General features: G+C 44.2%; 1 protein-coding gene across 1 annotated transcript in view; it reads left to right on the top strand.

The window, feature by feature from the left end:
- Nucleotides 1-16,580, top strand: part of PAX1 (paired box 1) — a 20,288-nt gene extending 3,708 nt beyond the window's left edge. The window contains 1 exon segment of the mRNA XM_082432100.1: nt 3,463-16,580. Within this exon segment, the coding sequence (XP_082288226.1) occupies nt 3,463-3,809 (347 nt within the window). The 3' untranslated portion in view covers nt 3,810-16,580.
- Nucleotides 16,581-19,261: the final 2,681 nt, after the last annotated feature.

Below are 19,261 nucleotides of genomic sequence, written 5' to 3'. Positions count from 1 at the left end.
GAAAGTGAGAGAGAGAGAGGATTAAGATGCCATCATTAACAGTCAAGCGGAGGAACAAAAGTTAAAAAAAATTTTGTTTCACTTTTTTAGAGCACAAAAATTCAGGGATATCAGTTTACAAATATTGAGAATTAGAACTCCTTCAAGCTTTAAATTTAATTTAAATAATAGGAAAATTCCACTTGTTCATTTACAGGAAAATCCAAGTAAAGGGAATTTTGAAAGTCGAGACTCAGAGCTCCTTCGAGCTTTTCCTTTAAGGACAGATAAGGGGTCTTAGGGGGAGTGTTTTGCTCAGAGCCTTGTCCTTGGACTCGGACCTACTCGTTTTCTTGACACCTGGGGTTATCTGTTGAATTAGAAATTGAAATGGAATTTACCAAATTATACTCATTAGACTAATCGTTTAACTAAGCAGGTTCATTTGATTTAGAAAAGCGTATCCACAAATATAAATGATTCCCCCTGCGCTGACCCCAAGGAGCAGGAAGACTTAGAAAAAGGACTCACTATCTTCAGAGTGATGCGGTCCTTTTCTAACAGAGCCATTCTGTCCCAGGGCATTTCAAGCGCTACCTTAGAAACAAATTATGAAATGTAGGTAATAATCCAAAGGTGAAACACACAGTTCTGAATTCTAGGCTAACTCTAGTTAATTTGATGGGCGGGGGGGGGGGGGGCGGGGGTACTCACTGTTGGTTAATTTTCTTTGGAAGATACTTTCCTTTCAGAAATACAGAGCCATTGAATGACACTGGCATTCCTGTCCATTTAACCATTATTTTCACTTCTATTAATGAAACATCCCACCCATTTCCAAAATCTGCAGCAATAATTAGCTACATTCATTGTTAAATTAATAACAATGTTCTGATCCTGATAGTTCTTTAAAGATCCAGGTAAAGGGTCATCGAATAAATCAGGTCGATCATTGAAAATGATTTCTCCAGCTGGCATACAAATGTTTGTGTTTGAACAGGAACATATAAATAATGAGAATTGCATATCTACTTGGGTTATGGATTTTTACTCTTCTCATTGGCAGAGAAACAGACTTGAAAGATTGCCCCCACCCACGAGTGGTCTTTGAAAAATTACAAAGCAAAGTAATGTGAATCACTGCCTTTAATTTTCTAATCATTGCTTAAGAAATTATCTTCAAAGAAACCTATCCCATAAGACAATTTACTATCATTAATTGTTCATAAGAGTAGTAGGAATAGCATCTATTGAACTTCTTCAGTAAGAAAACAGTTTCTTTACTGAAAGCAGTTTAATATCATGAATGCTCAGTAAAAGACAAATACTTGTGATCATCTAGTCCATACACGGACAATATACACATAATAATATATATTATATTTTATATATGTATATACATATATTTCAATATGTCCTCCACATCAGGTGCAAATGAACATTATTATTCTAAGATAAGCTTACTCAGATGTCAAATTATTCATTACAATTTATTAACTTTATCTTGGTAGAGGGTTGTGAGTCTGGGTTCCCTATTTATTGAGGCAAGAATGTGTGATTTACATTTCCCGATGGTGAAAGGAAACTTTAATTCTTAAGGCCTGAGAGCATAGGAAAGTTCCACTTCATCCACAAGTGGAGGGGCGCCCGTGTTCTAGGAATTCCGAACCCTATCTAGACAAGACCATCTCCCTCCCCTTCCCCTTCCAGACAGGTGACAGACCCCATCAGGCATTCCCTCAAGACAAATGGTATTTACAGAGTGTTTTCAGAAACCTCAAAACCTAGTGGCTCTGAGGTCCCTCCCAGCCGGGTTTTGGAAAGACTAAATATTTGGAAATCAAATTTATAAGATATTGCATAGGCTCAAAGAAAATGTGTCTTTTATATTTGTTAGAGATAACTCGCGGCTTGTTCCAGTCATCTCTGCTCCGGATTAGTTCTTGAAGGATCCTAAAAGCGAACTTTGCCAGGAACACTAGGGCGCAAGCGCTGGCTTGAGAGCCCGCCGCCGCCAACCTCGGTCTCCTTTGACACAGCCTTGGGAGACCCCTTTCCAGGACTCCGCTGACATCTCCCCCATCCCCGCCCCGCCCCGCCCCACCCCACCCCAGGGTCCCAGTGGTGGTCCTGGAATGGAAGTACCAATATTTTTTAAAAAGCTTATCCCCATTCCTGCCCATTAAGATTAAAAAAGCTTGTAGAGCGCCTAACGCCGGCCCGAGCCTTCGTGGGGGCCCCGCGACGTACCCACTCCATCGCCCAGATTCCTGCAGGTGGGAAAAGAGGGGCGGAGGGGTCCTATGGGGAGGGACTGGGGCGGGGGAAGAGCTAAAAACGCAGCAGCAGGCTCGCCCCCGTAGAGTGGAGTGAAATCTGTCTCTGGTCTCCCGGGTGTTTATTTTTCACGAGTTCATTTTCTTGCTTGTCTCTCAGGCAACCGGCCCTTGGCTGAGAAACCTCCTTCTCCGGAGATGTTTTCTAAACAGGCCCTCACCTCCAAGTGTGTGTACTGGGTGGAATGAAAAGGTCTGAAAACTTCGTCGGCTGAGCGGCCACAACTGTGTTTAGGAAAGAGGGCTGAGAGGCAAGGGAGAGCGAGGGGTCGGTCCTGGAAAGGTCTTCAGACCCCTTTGCCACCTCTGCGAAACCATGTGTGCGCGCGCGCGCCCCTGGCGCAGAGGTGTGGGCCCGGCTCCGCGCGGCCCCGGGGCGGTGCGCCTGAGCCGGGGCGAGGGCCGCTGCAGGAGGAAACAGCCGGCAGCTCCCCCTCACCCCAAACTGAGGCGCCCCCAATCTCCCCCTTTAAAGGAGGACGTGTGGAGGAGAAAAGAAAGTTGAAAATAGGCGATTTTAGGTATGAATAAGCCTGTGCTTTCTAGCGCAGGAGAAGCCGAGGGGCCGGGCGTCGGGAAAGGGAAAAACAGGGGTTGCACAATCGTGGCGTCAATTTTCTGGCTTCCAGTAGCAAAACTTGGGCCCCTTCCCAAAACCCTAAATAATAGAGCAACTCGCTGAATGCTGCCTAATATGGCAAGTCCACTGTCACTAAATCCGGAGGCCCACAGGCCCCAGGACGTGCTGTGCCCACAGTGATGAGCGCATCTGGATCCCCGGGCCGCGGGGGCAGAACGAAGTCTGCCGCCCGCCTAACGCGCGACCGCCTCCCACGTCGTGGGTGATCCTGGCCGCCCCGGGCCCTCCCCACGGGGCATTTTGGTGACCCCCCCCCCCCCGCCCCGGCCCATCGCGAGCCCTGAGCTGCTTTGAGGACCGTGACCTGACGCGCTGGCAGCGTCTTGGGCCGGTGCACCAGCTGGGTCTGGGGTGGGTGGGGGCTCGGGAGGCGGGGTGCGCGGATCTCAGCTCCCCGCTCCCTCCCTGGTCTGGGATCGGACCACCGCCCCGCCCATGGCCGCCTGGCTCGGCAGCGCCTCCCTGCGCCCGGCACCCGCTTTACTGAGCGGCGTGGGGCGTCTGCAGGCGGGCCCTGCGCGGAGAGCCGCGACCCAGGCTTGGCGTGCGAGCGGCTCCCGCGGGGCCGGAAAGGGTGGGTGCCGAGGGCTCCGGGGAGCGCGGTCTCGCTGCCTCTTTGCAGCCCCCAGATGTGGAGCGCGCGCCGCCCCTTCTCCCCGGGACCCTGCGCTGTCAGCCGTGTTCCCGGGCATCGCGGTCCCCGGGTCTCCCGCTCGGCGCCGCTCCCGGCAGTGACCCCACGCCCTGTGCTTCCTCCCGCAGTGGCCGACCGGAAACCGCCCAGCCCCGGCGGCAAGGCCCCCGACGGCCTCGGGAGCTTACACGGACTGCCCGTCCCGGCCTCGACCTCCTAGGGCCGCGCGTCCGTGAGCCGAGCCCGAGCCCGAGCCCGGAGGCGGCGGCGGAGCGGCGGGCGCAGTGGGGCGCGGACCCGAGGACTCGCCGCGGCCGAAGTGCCCATCAGCCCCGGCCTCTCCCGGCCCCGCGCCCGGCAGCCGCGCTTCCTCCATCGGCCGGGGTTTTCGGCTTCTCTGAACTTTGGCTTCAGACTGTTGCATCCTCGTCGCCGCGACCTTTTCTCTGACGTGGCCTCCCTCGTCCAGCTGGCCTCCAGCGTCTTTTCCTACTTCTCCCCGGGCCATTTGGCACCGGCCCTCCCTCCCTTCCTCTCCCGTCCCCTCTCTCCCTCTTTCCCGCTCTGCCTCGCTTCCCTTCTTCCTCCCTTTCCTCCCTCCTTCCTCCTGAGCCTCCTTTTCTTCCCCACCTTCGCCCTCTTCATTTTTCCCTCTATCTCGCTTCCTTTCCTCCCTCCGTCTCCCCGTCTACGTGGGCTCCCTTTCCTGTGGTCCAGCCAGGTCCGCCGCCTTCTCTCCTTGGCCTTTACAAGTCACGACTCTGCCTCTCCTCATTGGCACTGCCCGGACCCTCACCCCCTTGCCGAGAGCACCAGACCAGTCTCCACGACAAGCCCTCCTCTCTTTAGCCTCCACCCCTCCGGGGGCCCCAGGCCTCACCGAGGGGCTCCAACCTGGGAAATGGAGAAGCCACAGCTTTTATTTCATATTTTTATAACCATGAACCCAAAGAAAACCTCGGGGAACTGTCCTTTCTTCTCCCCCCCCCCCACCCCAAGGATATTATCTGGAAATATTCTTGTTTGGATGTTTTCTCAGTGTTCAGTGGCTGGGCTTCTCTTTGCTTCCTCTGAGTTCACCCCAAAGAAGACTGGGGTAGGAGTAGGGGCACTGGGGCCACTGTGTTTTCTGTACTTAGAAAACCATGCGTGCCCTGGAGGTGCCCCCTCCTACCCCTCCACACCCAACAGGAGGGAATCTGGCATATGGTAGACGCATCAGCACTGTTTTTTGGTATTCAGGGGTCAGCACATTTGTTAATTTAAACCACAAACTGCTTCCGGGTACAAAGGTGCAATCTGGCTTCTGGTTTGCAAAGGGATGGGGGTCAGAAAAATCCAGAAAGTGTTTTCTAGAGCAGGACACAAGCTCTGTTCACTGCTTCCAAGTTCAAGAACACTGGTGGCAGGACCCTGGACATAAAACTGCAATCTCTGTAGTCAGAAAAATGTCACTGGTGAGAGTCTGACATCACCTGTTAACCGTGGCTACCTTTGAATAAAGGAAAGCGTCTGTATGTGTGCTTTGTAAGGGTGAGCAAGTCTGTGTCCAGCCTGGAGTGTTGTATAGGTATGTTTCACTGACTTAGCCCCTGGGTTTCCAGCATAAACACTATTAAGAGGGAATTGTTCTGGGATTTCCCTGGCAGTCCAGTGGTTAAGATCCCATGCTTCCAATGCAGGGGGCACGGGTTCGATCCCTGGTTGGGGGAACTAAGATCCTGCGAAGAGGGATTTGCTTTATTGGTTTACTCCTTAGCACTTTGTAACCCAGGTTGAGGTGGAAGAGAAAATGAGAGGGGAGGACCATTTTCAGGGATGGTCCCTGGAAACTCGAGGTAGAGAGACAGAATGCAGAAACCATCCTAAAATGAAGTTAATCCTTAGAGGAAAAAAAATGGGCAGAAGGCAGTGAGGAACAATGGAGGACTTTCCCAGAACATTTTTTAACATTCTAAAGCTAAAGAAAACTATCACAGGCTACCAAATAACCTAGGGATTTCTCACTACAGAGGAGTCTCTGGCTACTTGTTTTGTTTTTCCTCCCACTGTTTGCTTTTCTAACACTGACAGCAGAGATTTTTGAATTGAAGGTTTTGCTTGTAAGTGGAGCTGTCTGCTTGGAGGGAACCGATGGGGAAATTATTTTCATTGCATCTCACTGCAATAGTACCTGCTGGAGGTATTCATCAAAACTAATGAAAAGAGTATCTGCTTTTTTTCATAAAGAGGCTTTTCTTCCCAGGTCTTCAAAGTCTCTTGCTTATACAAAAAGTTTCATTTTATAAAGAGGAATATTGAGGGTTAGAGACCTAGTTTATTTCTCTGGACCCACATACAGCAAGCTTTGGATCACAGGGTTTGGACATGGAAACTGGGTGACACCATCTCATTAGAGAGCCAGGATTGGGGCTCAAACTTCGAGCCTGGTGTCCTCAGCCTTCCGTGCTAGCATTTCCTGCAGAGAGGCTGCTCATAATGATAACAGGAATAAAGTATTTAGATGAGCTTGACGTGCTCAGTCGTCCACAGCATCTCACACATCCATCCTTGCTGTCTGGAGGGCTGGCTGGCTTGGGCCAGGAAGAAGGCACCTCACCTTTTCCGAAGAAATGAGAAGAATCCATCTGTCATTGCTGTCATCCTTTTTTTCTCTGCCACATCTTGCTCTGTGTATGGGCTGACTGGGATCAGGGGGTGAGAAGAGCTGGAAAATGCAGTCCAGGAAGGATGGAGGCTGCCACCTGCAAAGGGAGGCACTTTCCAAGTCTGTCCCCCGCAGTTCCCCGTGTGGTGTGGCTGGAGGAGGGCCTTCCAGGGTCACTGGCGCTGAGGGTGCATTCATGGAGGATGGACAGCATCTGGGCAGAGGGCCAGCGCGCTTTGTCACGTCCTGAGGGATATGCAGGGCTCTCCCTCCTCCCTGGAGGCTGCGGGCCCTAGAAAGTCCCAGGGAGCTTAGGTGAAACCCCTGTTCCATTCAGTGGGGAGGAGGCCTGAGGCCTCACCAAGCCTCGGTGTCCTGTCTGTGAAATGCACCCTCCCATGCGGTGACACCACTGGCCTGCTGGAAGCCCAACCCTGTTGCTTCACCTGTCTGGAGATGATTATTTTTTCGCTGTTAACAAAGGGCAGGGGAGTCGTTTTTATGGTTGATGGAAGGACTCAGAATTGAAACACTTTTCAAAAGAGTCCATTAAGGATTGCATTTTTGTTCTCCCTGCATGTCGGTCGATCTGTTCTGGGGACTCATGATAAGGTTACAAAGTACCATGTCGGGTAGAATAATTTGAGAAAGAATCACTCTCCAGAGGCAATTTGCACTAGTACCTGCCTTTAATTATTTTTTAATTTAAGAATAAATTTTTAAAATAAAGTACCAAAAATAAACAAAAAATGACATGTAACCACTCAAATAACCCTTTGATTTGTTAAAAGAATGAAAGTAATATATGTACATCGTTAGAAAATTCTAGCAGCACAGAAACATTGAAATGAAAAGTGAAAGTTTCTTCCTGTCCTCATCTCTGTCCTTAAAGATGAACGCTGTTACAGTTTTTTTATGATTCCTTCCAGGAAAAAAAATGCAGACAGCAGAACTCTGTTTCTGTGTATGTGCTTTAAAGGTACATACAGCGCTGTGCTGGGTGCACACAGATGGGGTCTGGAGATCTGATCTTTGCACACCACCAGCTCTAGCATATTCACTTTATTCTCTTGAATGGATGCATATCAACAAGGGTTTATTAGAAACAGAGTATTTGTAAAGAGGGCCAGCTTCGTGCTTTAAATGAATAAAGACTGGGTTTTGTGGCATTCATGATTGGAGAAAGGGCTTAGAATGGATTGTAAGAACTTCCCTAGGAAAGGTGGCTGCTTTGGGGCAAGGAGGAAAGAAAGCAAACCAAAGGACAGGAGACACAGAGTTCTGTCCTTCCTGAAGACATCCTGGCTTGTCCTACAGATCACCCAACGACACTCAAAGCTGCCAGGGGCTGAAGAATGCAGTTTTCCTTTCTTTGAAAGGACACCGTCTCTCTAGGTCAGGAAAGAGAAACGGAGGCAAAGGGGTGGGGAAGACCCTCGTTTGAAGAAATACTGGATAGGAATAAAATGTAAACATCCAACACTGGCATGAGCATTCTTTTTACTTATCCCCAATTCACTTGAAAACCATGTGGCATTAATCTCCTGTTGGGTGGACCCCGCTCATTGACAACTGTGTTTCCCTGTTTGCTTGTTTCTTGACTTCTGTTAAGGAGGATGGGATTTATTTAATGGAGCAGTGGTCTGGGTTAAAGCCCACTGTAGGTCTCCTGGCATCGGTTTCTCTAGGTAGAATTATATTGGCCAGGGTTTCTTTTCAAAAGAAACTCTACCTGCTCCATGTTAGGCCGGATAATATGAATTTAGAATCTTGCCAAAATGTGCCCGAGGAACTCAGCTCAAAGGATTGTGCATCCAGGCAGGCTATGTAATGAGAAACATTTGATTCTCTTCTTTTAATGGGCGGGAATTATGCACAAAATGCTATTTGGTCTTCACCTTGACCTTGCTGTTTGAACTATAGCCTCACTCACTGTGGCTGAGATATTTCTAGCCAAACTGTTGGATCTCAAACTTAAAAAAGAACAGAGTAAGAAGGAATCACACTGTCTTCTTTTTTCAAGGCAATAAAAGGGAAACCACACATTTAGTAACAATCCAACTTGGGAATTCTAAACACTTGGAACAATTATACTGAAATTAGTCTAGTCTCTTCTTTGGAGTTGAAACCAGTTGAAACCCCTGTTTCACTCTAAAGAGCGCTTCTCCAGGAGAGCAGTCTGCGATCCTCGTTGGAACACACATCTGTTTCTGGGCTGGCCAAGTCCAAAAGTGGAATCCCAATTACAGTTTTCATGGGTGATGGAATTTCAACTGCATTACAATTTAACCACCTGGGTTGCCTTCACTCTTTTTCTTCTTGAGGATGAAATAAGCTGATCAAGTGTTCACTCAGCTATTAAATTACATTTCCATCCTGTAACATTCTATTTCCTTTTACTCTAGTGAGATATATTGACTGGATGGATTATCTCCAGTGTCTTATATTGACCGTACAACTTTCACTTTTGGGACGTTCTTCCAGTCACTGGTGGATGTGGTTTTAGCTTTATAAGATTTAATTTTACCCCAAACAACAAACAACAAAACAAAAATTCTTTAATTAGATGTTTTTAATTTCACAACAAACTTCTTGTATGAAAAATGAGAAAGATATTTGAATGAATTGAAGGAAATTGATCTTTTAAAAAGAGTTGAAATTGGAACTCGAAGCTTGTGAAACATAAACAAAACAAAACAAAAAACCCAACAAATTCTCCTTTGGCAAACAAGCTGTGATATGATTAACTAGATCTAAGAAGTGAAGGTATCATTCTGGCCACCAGGGGGAGCACACATTGTTCCACCAAGATAAAGATGAATACAAAGATAACAGTAAATATACAAAAAATTCATCATTCTGTTCAAGTGGTAACCTGTCCAGTTGTGAACAACACCTGTTTACAAGAGGAGTTTTCTTCCTGTTATGATTATTATTGTAATTGATAATCAGTTTCTTTGATTCTGGAACAAACAGGAGAGGCTCGGCATATAGTGAAAAACAGATTTTCTAGGCTCATCCACGTGGGAATTATTAAATAAGTTAGATGAGAAGATCACCTTAGAAATAAGTGTCACTTCTAAATTTGACTCTAATAGGTACATATATTCAATGCTTTGAATCTAGAGCAAATATGAGTTTGGTTTTTTTTTAAATTTTATGTATGTATGTATGTATTTATTTATTTTTGCCTGCGTTGGGTCTTCGTTTCTGCACGAGGGCTTTCTCCAGTTGCGGCAAGCCGGGGCCACTCTTCATCGCGGTGCGCGGGCCTCCCACCATCGTGGCCTCTCCTGTTGCAGAGCACCGGCTCCAGACGTGCAGGCTTAGTAATTGTGGCTCACGGGCCCAATTGCTCTGTGGCACACGGGATCCTCCCAGACCAGGGCTCGAACCCGTGTCCCCTGCATTGGCAGGCAGATTCTCAACCACTGCGCCACCAGGGAAGTCCCACTTTGGGCAAGTTTTGACAAAACTCGACAGCCTTGGTTTTCGTGTCTGTTTAATGGGACTAATAGCTCCCTCCCTGGGCAGTTGTGAGGATTAAATCTGATGATATGTAAAGAGCAGAGACTTGGTTTGGGTTCTGCTCATTTGTTATTAGTATTGTTATTATCATTTTCTTCCTTTTTTTCACGCACATCAACATTTTAGGGTGAATTCAATCATGTCACAGCCCTGCAGACCATATTTGCTGTCTATCAGATTTGTGAAAGGTACAGAGGCCATCGAGACTGCCAGTGCTAGTCTCTGAATTGTCTGGAACTTTCCACAGCATCAGAGGGAGCCGCCACTGTCAGCTACTTATCAAATCTGATAGCCCTGAGACGTTCACGAAGACCTTAGGAGTGCTTGATGAATCTATGGCTAGCCCTGTGGGGATCAGTGATGGCCCAGGAGCCACCATGACTGCACTGAAGTAGATTTTGTGTGGCAAGTCCACTTACATCAATGTTATGTGACCATGTTTCCTGTCATGTCAGGAGGCTGGAAACTGATGTACAGAGACCTCAACCTACTCTGTTCCCCTCAAGGGGGTTAAACAGCCTGTTGTCTCTGCTGCTCACCTTAGTGCGCTGATTATGGGAGCTGCTTGGGCTTCGGCTGTGTCTTCCTGCTCTGTGCTGAGTAAATGAATTTTGAGTCAAAGTCACCCCATTCCTAACTCCATCCCTCTGGCTAGGACGTAAAGAGGTAGCGCCGAAAGCCTTCAACTCGGTCGGTACCTTCAGGAAGAGTTACATCGATGGTCTCCTCCCTTGGAAGACCGTGTCAGACTTTTAGGAGAGGAAAAGACCTATCTGCTTCAGGTGTCCATTTTGGAATTGGAAGTGTAGGTGAAATCTTCATCTATTGCTGAAATTTAATTAGAGGAAATCCACAAATGCTCAAAGCTTTAAGAAAACACACACCAAATCTGTATGACAAAATAACATTTAAAAGGTAGCTGTAGGATCAAGTATTTTAGTGATATTCACCTTCATCCATCCAGATCTTCTTACCTAACAATGCTTCTTTGCTCTGGAGGGTGACCTCGGATTTATTCCGAACGTTTGTAGCCTTATCAGTCGTGAAAAGTGCATGTTAACTGAATACGGCAGTTGGGTTCTGACGTGAATTTGTTTGGAGTTTTTTCTCGCAAACCGGATGTTTTCCAAAGCAAACAAAGACATTAAAAGATTTATAAAAAGACTCTGTCACACGTTGTGAAGTGCAAAGTGTAAATGAATTTTTATAAGCATATGGATTTCATTTTTTAAATAATATGCATGAATTTAAAAATTAAAAGAAAATGTGCTGGCTACAATGTGTTTTTAGTTCTCATTTAGACTTGAAAAATAATCAGAGGTGCCTAAAATATTCAAAACCAAGCAGACTCCTGCATCTTATGATGTCATTTGAACCATGGGATAATGATTAATATGGCCCCCCAAAGAATGCTTTTTTGAACGAAACTCCAGAGTGGCACTTGCCATTTGAATTCATTGGACTCATTTCTTCTTGTACCTCCTTCCAGGTTGCTCTGCCCAGCATACTATCACTCTCTTTTAAATTTGGATAACACCATTGTCAAGTCAAACACCTGAGGCATCTTGATAATATCTACACTGAGGCAGAAGAAGCCTGAGAGAGGAAAAAAGCACAGGGAAAACAATGTTTGGGTCCTTATGGTCCCACGGAATGGATTCTTTCAAGAATGTAAATAACGCTTATACCTTAGAATCAAAGATCTATCAGTTCCGTCAGGAATGTAGCCAACAGTTTATTTTGAATTGTCATGATAACATCGCCTTTGAGAATTATTCAGGTTGCACTAGGCTCAGCATCAGAAGAAATTTTGGCTGCAAGAATTTCATTCCATTGAGTTAAATGAAAACAAATTAGCATAGGTTTTTTCTTGCCAGCTCCACTTTTGGTTGTGATGTTATCAGTGGCTGTAACGGTGGTGAGTATTGGTCCCGTAAGAGATTTCTTTTGAAAGTTTAATACACATGAAAATAATAAATGGTCTAGTTAACTTCCATCTGTTTTTATCAGCGTGGAGCCTTTAAACTCAGGATTTCTTGGATAAAAATAAAATTCACAGACCCTCACACATATAAAGTATTCTTGTTTCAAAATAAGTATTATGGCTGAAAAAAAAGAGGTAGTATTGGGAGAAAAAGTTCTAGTCTTGAAAGAGCCATCATTTTTTTTATGGGACACCCTGGTATAGGTAGAAATGTGAGTCCTGTGTTTGTCCCAAGCTGTTCTAGCAGATATAGAAAGACACAACATCGATGTGACTCCCTCCACCCCCGATAGGAAAAGCTAATATTTATTATGCTCTTACTAGGCACCATGTATGCTTTAAAATACTTTGTGAATATGTTCTAATTCAGTCCTCACTTGGGGGAGGTACTACATCTGTTCTCATCAGCAGATGAAGAAATTGAGGAACAGAACAGAGACGTAACGTGACTTGCCTGAGGGTACCAGACTAATCATGGCAGGTCCAGAACTTGAGTCCATACACTTTGGCCTCAGAGCCTGCACTTAATCCTTGCAAAAGCAGGAGATTCTGATAATCCCCTCCTTACCCTGCCCAAGCGGAGGGTCTCTGCTCTTGATGTCTTACCTGTTTCTGATGTCTGTATGATGTTACACTTGTAGAGTCCCTACCCTTGGGACTGGCTTCAAGGAAAGGCAGATTTATCATATGTACCTGACATTTGCAACATTACAGTATAGATGTATCAGCTATCTATTGCTGTGTAACAAACCATTCCAAAATATAGTGGCTTAAAGCAAAAACAATGTATTATTTCTCATGATTCTGTTGGTTGGCTGGTCTCCCCTGGGCTCACTTACGAAGCTGCATTCAGCTGGAGTTGGCTGGTCTGGCAGGTCCAAGGTGGCTTCATTTCTATGACTGACAGTTGGTGCTGACTGTTGACTGGATCTCCTTAGGTCTGCTCTGCATGGCCCCCTCTCAGGCAGTGAGCTAGACCAGCTTCCCAACCTAGCAATCCCAGGGCAATAGCCCAAGAGGGCGAAAGTGGAAACTGCAAGGTCTTTCAAAGTCTAGCCTTGAAAGTCCACAGCCTTCTATTGGTCAAAGCAAGTCACAAGGCCAACTCAGATACTAGAGGTGATCAAATAGTCTCCACCTCTTTATTTGAGAACAGCAAAGTCAATTGCAAAGGGGCCTGCATACTTGGGTGGGAGGAATTTATGATCAATTTTTGCAACCTACTACAGTAGACACCAGTTATATACATATAATTATGTATGTAGATATTGCACATACAATATATATTACATATATGTTTATGTAATGTATATATTATATATAATGTATATGTTATTGTATGTTATATATAATAGTACATATATGTAATATATATTAAAATAATGTATATATATGTTATATATATTAATATATGTAATATATTACATATAATAATATGTAAAAGGATTACCAATTTCTTTTTTTTTTATTAAGGTGTAGTTGTTTTACAATGTTGTGTTAGTTTCTACTGTACAGTGAAATGGAGTTCCCTGTGCTATACAGCAGATTCTCTTTAGTTATCTACTTTATACAATTAGTGTATATATGTCAATCCCAATCTCCCAATTCATCCCACCCCCCCTCCCCCCTTTGGTGTCCATACATTTGTTCTCTACATCTGTGTCTCTGTTTCTGCCTTGCAAACCTGTTCATCTGTACTATTTTCTAGTTTTCACATATATGAGTTAATATAAGATATTTCTAAGTAATCATAAAAAAATACAGGTTTTACAATATTGTATTGACAATGTCATCTTTAATCACTTGAAAGTCACCTTGGCATCTTGTTTCAGGGTTCTTATTAAGAACATTGACAATCATTGTTTAAAACAAACATGAGATATGGAATCGGGGGCACACCTGGATTGTTATCAAATTAGATCTGAGTGAGAAGAATGAATAAATTTTTTTAAAACTTCTATCCAGTTGTCTGTATCCTGAAGGGAACATGGGAAGTATGAAAAGTTATGGTTGTTCGGTGTTTTATTTTAGTATCTATACATAGACAGTAAACTGGAGAGATGAGGAAGTCATATATGTATATGGCTATATACACATATACCTCTCGACTTTGGCTTTAATCATGTAGTCAGTTCAATTCTTGCTTTCAGACTTTGCCCTGGGCCTGGAGGCAACTGTGAAAGCAGATAAGTAACACACAGTGCTATGAACAGGTCATTTTAGCTTTATTTCTAGTAGGATTGAAAGTAGAGGGTTAACCAAATGCCAAAGCCCTTAATTCCAGCCTTGAAACACTGTGCGGAGGAGGCCGGGCTTAAGTACGTACCCGAAATGCTGGCTGTGTCCACAGAGCCTGAACACCTATGTTTTTGAGATTCATGTTGCTGAATCCTTAATGTTCTATGCAAGAATTTCTTTTTTCTTTTATTTTTTACTGAGGCCTGGCATTCAGCTAAGAACTAGGAAAACAACCTGCTGTTTATACAGAGAAGGGAAAAAAATTCCTTGTCTTTAGCTGAAAACAGAGTAGTTGTACTTCCCTCAGCCCTGAAATATGGGCTTTTGCAAGTTCAGGTATATTTGGGAGTTCTGGGTCTTTTACAAGCAGGAGGCCCATTTTAATGGCGAGGGAAGTGCCAGACCACCATGTGAGCCTCCGCACGGCCTTCCCAAATCCAGATTTTCTCTTGTAATATCCGTAGAAGGTGGGGCCTGGGATCCCGGTGCTAGAACAATGTGGAGGTCAAGCAGGGGGCTGGGGATTCAGACCTGACTTTAGCCCCCGTTCACTGCTAACAGACTGTGTTACCTGGAGAATTGACTCCGTCTCTCCCTCAGGACTCTGGTTCCTCATCTGTAAATTAGGTCTGTACAATGCCTGCCCCATGGGGTTGCCATGAGGGCCACAACTAACCTTCCCTGTAAGTGCCCTTAGCCCAGCATCTTAAGAGGCTGGTCATCATTAGCGGTTGGCGGTTAGCATTTAATTTTGGAGCTATGTCTTTGAGATCTTCAAAGACAACAGACTTCAGATATCACCCTCAAATTGTTTGCAGAACTTTCAGCCTGATAATCTCCTTCCCCCTGCACCCCTCCCCCCAAACCCCAGTAGATTCAGCAAATTTAGTTAAAAAGAACACAGTTACGACCATTTAGCAACTTAAGTGAAAAACTCATGAAACATTTTTGGATGGACTTGATTGACCTAACTGGTCAAAGGTATTGATCTGGAAGGACTGGCCTCTATGTTCTGGGTGGGGTGTTCATGGACTTTTGACCTGTGTAGTCACACAGGGTCCCATGCTTAGAAAGACCCCAAGCTTGGTTCAGTGCTCTGTTGTTGGTCTCTTGAAATTCTTAATAATGTTTTTCAAGGTAGACGAATACATTAATTTTGTAAAATTAATTTCTGATTGGCGTATAGATGACTTGCAATGCTGTGTTAGTTTCTGCTCTACAGCAAAGTGAATCAGTTATACATATACAGATATCCACTCTTTTTTAGATTCTATTCCCATTTAAGTCATTACAGAGTATTGAATAGGGTTCCCTGTGCTATACAGTAGGTTCTTATTAGTTATCTATTTTATATATAGTAGTGTGTATATGTTGATCCTAATCTCCCAATTTATCCCTCCCCCACCTTTCCCCCTTGGTAGCCATAAGTTTGTTTTCTACATCTGTGACTCTATTTCTGTTTTGTAAATAGGTTCATTTGTACCATTTTTTTAGATTCCACATATAAGCAATATCATATGATATTTGTCTTTCTCTGTCTGACTTACTTCACTTAGTATGACAATCTCTAGGTCCATCCATGTTGCTGCAAATGGCATTCTGAAAGTCTTAATAATTTTTGAATAAGGGGCCCCAATTTTCTTTTTGTACTGGGCCCTGAAATTATGGAGCTGGTCCCAGTCCCAGGAAAGACATTTTAAAAGGCAATGAAGGCTGAGCTAGTCCTGGAGAAGGTTGACCAGGACGTTGCTTGGCCCCTGGACACGACTGTGACTTCAGAGCCTGTGGGAGGACAGACTTTTCTGAGTGTCAGAGTGGCTGGCTTTTACTTTCTATCCTGACAAAATAATTTTTTTAAACACTGATGGAACAAATAAGACTCCAACAGAGTTTTCCCAATCTATAAAGACAATTTCGTACTCTTTGAGATAGTTACAAATACCTCTTTCGCTCTGAGGTAGGACTTTCTATATACAATATTAAAAACACAAGTCACAAAGGAAAAACCTGTGAGATTTGACTACGTACAAATGAAAACATCAGCTTATTTAAAAGTATTATAAATCAAGTTCAAAGACAAAGGATAGTTTTGGGAAAATAGCAATCAGTAGGGGAAAGATGATCACTGCCTTAGAAAATGGACCACTGAAAATAACAGGATTTAGACAGCAGTCACAAAGGATAAGAGCAAATGTGCAATAAGCAAGTGAGACAAAATCACACTTCAGTAGTAACCAAAGGAAGGCAAAATAAAACTGGTTATCATTGTTCCTTCGTTCACTGAATATACAAAGATTCTTTTAAAACACGGAGGGGCTGGGAGCAGGGGGCCTGCTGGGCCGAGGGAGGAGAGATTACTGCTGCTGTTTGTGGAGCCCGGTCTGATGACAGTCTCTCAGGGTGGGGTCCTCAGAAGTGGACTCCGATGGAGATTAGCACGAGGGGTGCCTATCGGGGAGGGCTGTTGGCATCGCAGGCCCGGAAGGGAGGCAAGGGCGCAGGACAGGCTGTGGGAGAGCTGCCTGGGTGAGAGCCCTGAGGATGGAATGGCCCTCCAGGGCTGTCCCAGCCTGTGGGAGAGAGTCAGGACGCTCCATCCCTGAAGTGGGTCACCTTGGGACAAGGGGGCAGGCTGCTCTCTGCAGCTAAGTCACTCGTAAAGGCTTCACGGACTTGTGCCCGTGGCACTCTCAGCCCGACGTGGTGGGCCCTGCGCTCCGTACACTCCACGCCATCAGGGGCGGAGAACAGAGGAGCTACGAGGTCGAGGACACTTGGGGGTGCCTTCCGAGCTTCTCGAGGGCAAGTCTGGGGTTTGGTGCCTGCGGCAACCGCGAGCTGGGGGCCGGGGCCAGGGAGTGCAGAACTGAGACGTGATGAACACGTCCATCCGTTGTTGGGCAGCAGCTAAGTCCCCCTGAACCTGCCCAGAGGCCACGCTGGCTGCTCCCGGTTGAGATTTCCCTGATGGATTTCTTGCAGCTTTTCTAGGCCTACCTACAAATATCAGTTCACAGTATGCTTACATTTCTATAAAATAAGTATTTACAGGGGCTAAGCAAAGAGCTGGAAGTAGATAGAACATAGAGCATTGAAAATGCTGTCCGAAGTGATAGCCTAGAAGTTTTAAAAAACAATCTACTCGTAGTATGAAAATTTTCCAGTAAAGGTCATGTTCATTTACTAACACAAAATACATTTTTTATTTCTACTAAAAGTGGTATAAGAGGGAATAAAGAAAAACTGCCAAAATCAAATAACTTAAGTATAAGATATTTAAAAACTTGGGCTAATGCCATTAGGAATAAGGAAGGTTTACAATAAAAAGGAATTAAAAATTCAGGAAACATAACCATAATAGAAGAGAAGAGCAAAAGAATAAAATAGGGAGGATATAAAAAAAAGTGAGAAAGGAAGGTACATAGAGAATCATGTCAAGAAGAATGTAGAAGAATAACTTTATTAATGCAATTTTTCTTCTGTGAAACAGGAAGTTATCTTAGAAGGCTAAAGTTTACTGTGAAAACATTCAGAATGAGAAAAAAAGTGAATTCAAAAGATTTCATCCATCAATGGTAGTAATAACATTTTAAATCAACACTGGAATTTGAATTTTTAAAAGTGAATTATTGATTTTTTAAAGAAAAATATTTTAGAATTTTTAAAGAAAAATCAAGGCAAAATGTTCTAGTCTTCTACTATACAAACAACTTTACCATCAGTGGGACTTAGGACAGTAGCATTCTATTCATACAGGAGCAGAAAAACAATGGAATGGAAAATATAATTTAAACCAGAAAATAAATTGATCAGCTTAATTTTATTAAGAAAACAGAGGGAAGAAAAACATTACCAGTAGGAATGAAATTTACAAATTTAGCTATGTTGAAAAATTTCCCAGCAATCTAAGCCATTGGTTTTCAAATGTTTTAAGCTGGAGAACTGTTTTTGTTTTAGTTTTTCCCCCAAGGGAATCTTTCTGCAGAAGCCCACCATGTGCAGCAGGTAACAGTGAAATGATGGCAGGGGTGGAGACTGGACCATCCACCCTATGAGTTATACAATCTCCTGTCTCCTTTTCTCTCTTTCCAGCAGCCTCCCTTTCCAGCCTGAAGCATATATATTAGCACTTCTGTGATAACAGATCTGAAAGCCCTTGAGATCCCCACATGGCACCCCCCTCAAATAGCCCTTTTCAGTCCACATAATTGGGCAAGTATTACATTTAAACTTCCTCCACAGGTCCAGAAATATGCCCCTCAAATCATAAAGAGTCTCATTTATATCATGGAAATCGAACCTAAAAACACACCAACGTTGTCTTCTCCTTAGGAAGATTTAAGTTCCCAGAGGAAATGACCAAATTTTTTTACTGAAACCTGCATGTCATGGGTTGAATTGTGTCACCCCAAGAGATAAGCTGAAATCTTTACCCCCAGTACTTGTGAAGGTGATCCTATTTGGAGACAGGGTCTTTGCAGATGTAATCAAGTTAAGATGAGGTCGTTTAGGTGGGTCATAATCCAACATGACTGGCATTCTGAAAAGGAGAGGAAAATGCCGTATGAAGACAAGGAAGATGCTATATGATGAGAGACGCAGGGATTGGATTGATGCAGCTATAAGCCAGGAAATACCCAGGATGACATCCACCCTCAGAGCTGGGGAGAGGCAGGGAGGGATTCTACCCAGACTCTCAGAGGGGGCCCAGCCCTGCTGATACCTTTCTTTCGAACTTCTAGATTCCAGAACTATGAGAGAATAAATTTCTGTTGTTAGAAACCACCCAATTCATGGCTCTTTGTTAGGACAGCTCTAGGATATGAATACAGTACTCAAGATTTTAATCCCAAGTAATTCCAATTTTCATAATAATCTTAAAAAAGAAGGGAAAAGAGATATGGAAGCAACCTAAGTGTTCATCAACCGATGAATAGATCAATAAAAAGAATGAAATTTTGCCATATGCAGCAATATGGATGGACTTGGAGGGCATTACGCTAAGTTAAGTAAGTCGGACAGAGAAAGACAAATACTGTATGATGTCACTTATATGTGGAATCTAAAACAATATAACAAACTAGTGAATATAACAAAAAAGAAGCAGACATACAGATCTAGAGAACAAGCTAGTGGTTACCAGTGGGGAGAGGGGAGAGGAGAGGGACAAAATAGGGGTAGGGGAGGAAGAGGTACAAACCATTATGGGTAAAATAAGCTACAAGGATGTATTGTACAACACGGGGAATAGAGCCAATATTTTATAATAATTATA

The sequence above is a fragment of the Balaenoptera physalus genome (genome assembly GCF_965194825.1).
Source record: "Balaenoptera physalus genome assembly, chromosome: 16".
Classification (NCBI taxonomy): domain Eukaryota; kingdom Metazoa; phylum Chordata; class Mammalia; order Artiodactyla; family Balaenopteridae; genus Balaenoptera; species Balaenoptera physalus.
This window is presented reverse-complemented; position numbering and strand designations above follow the sequence as displayed.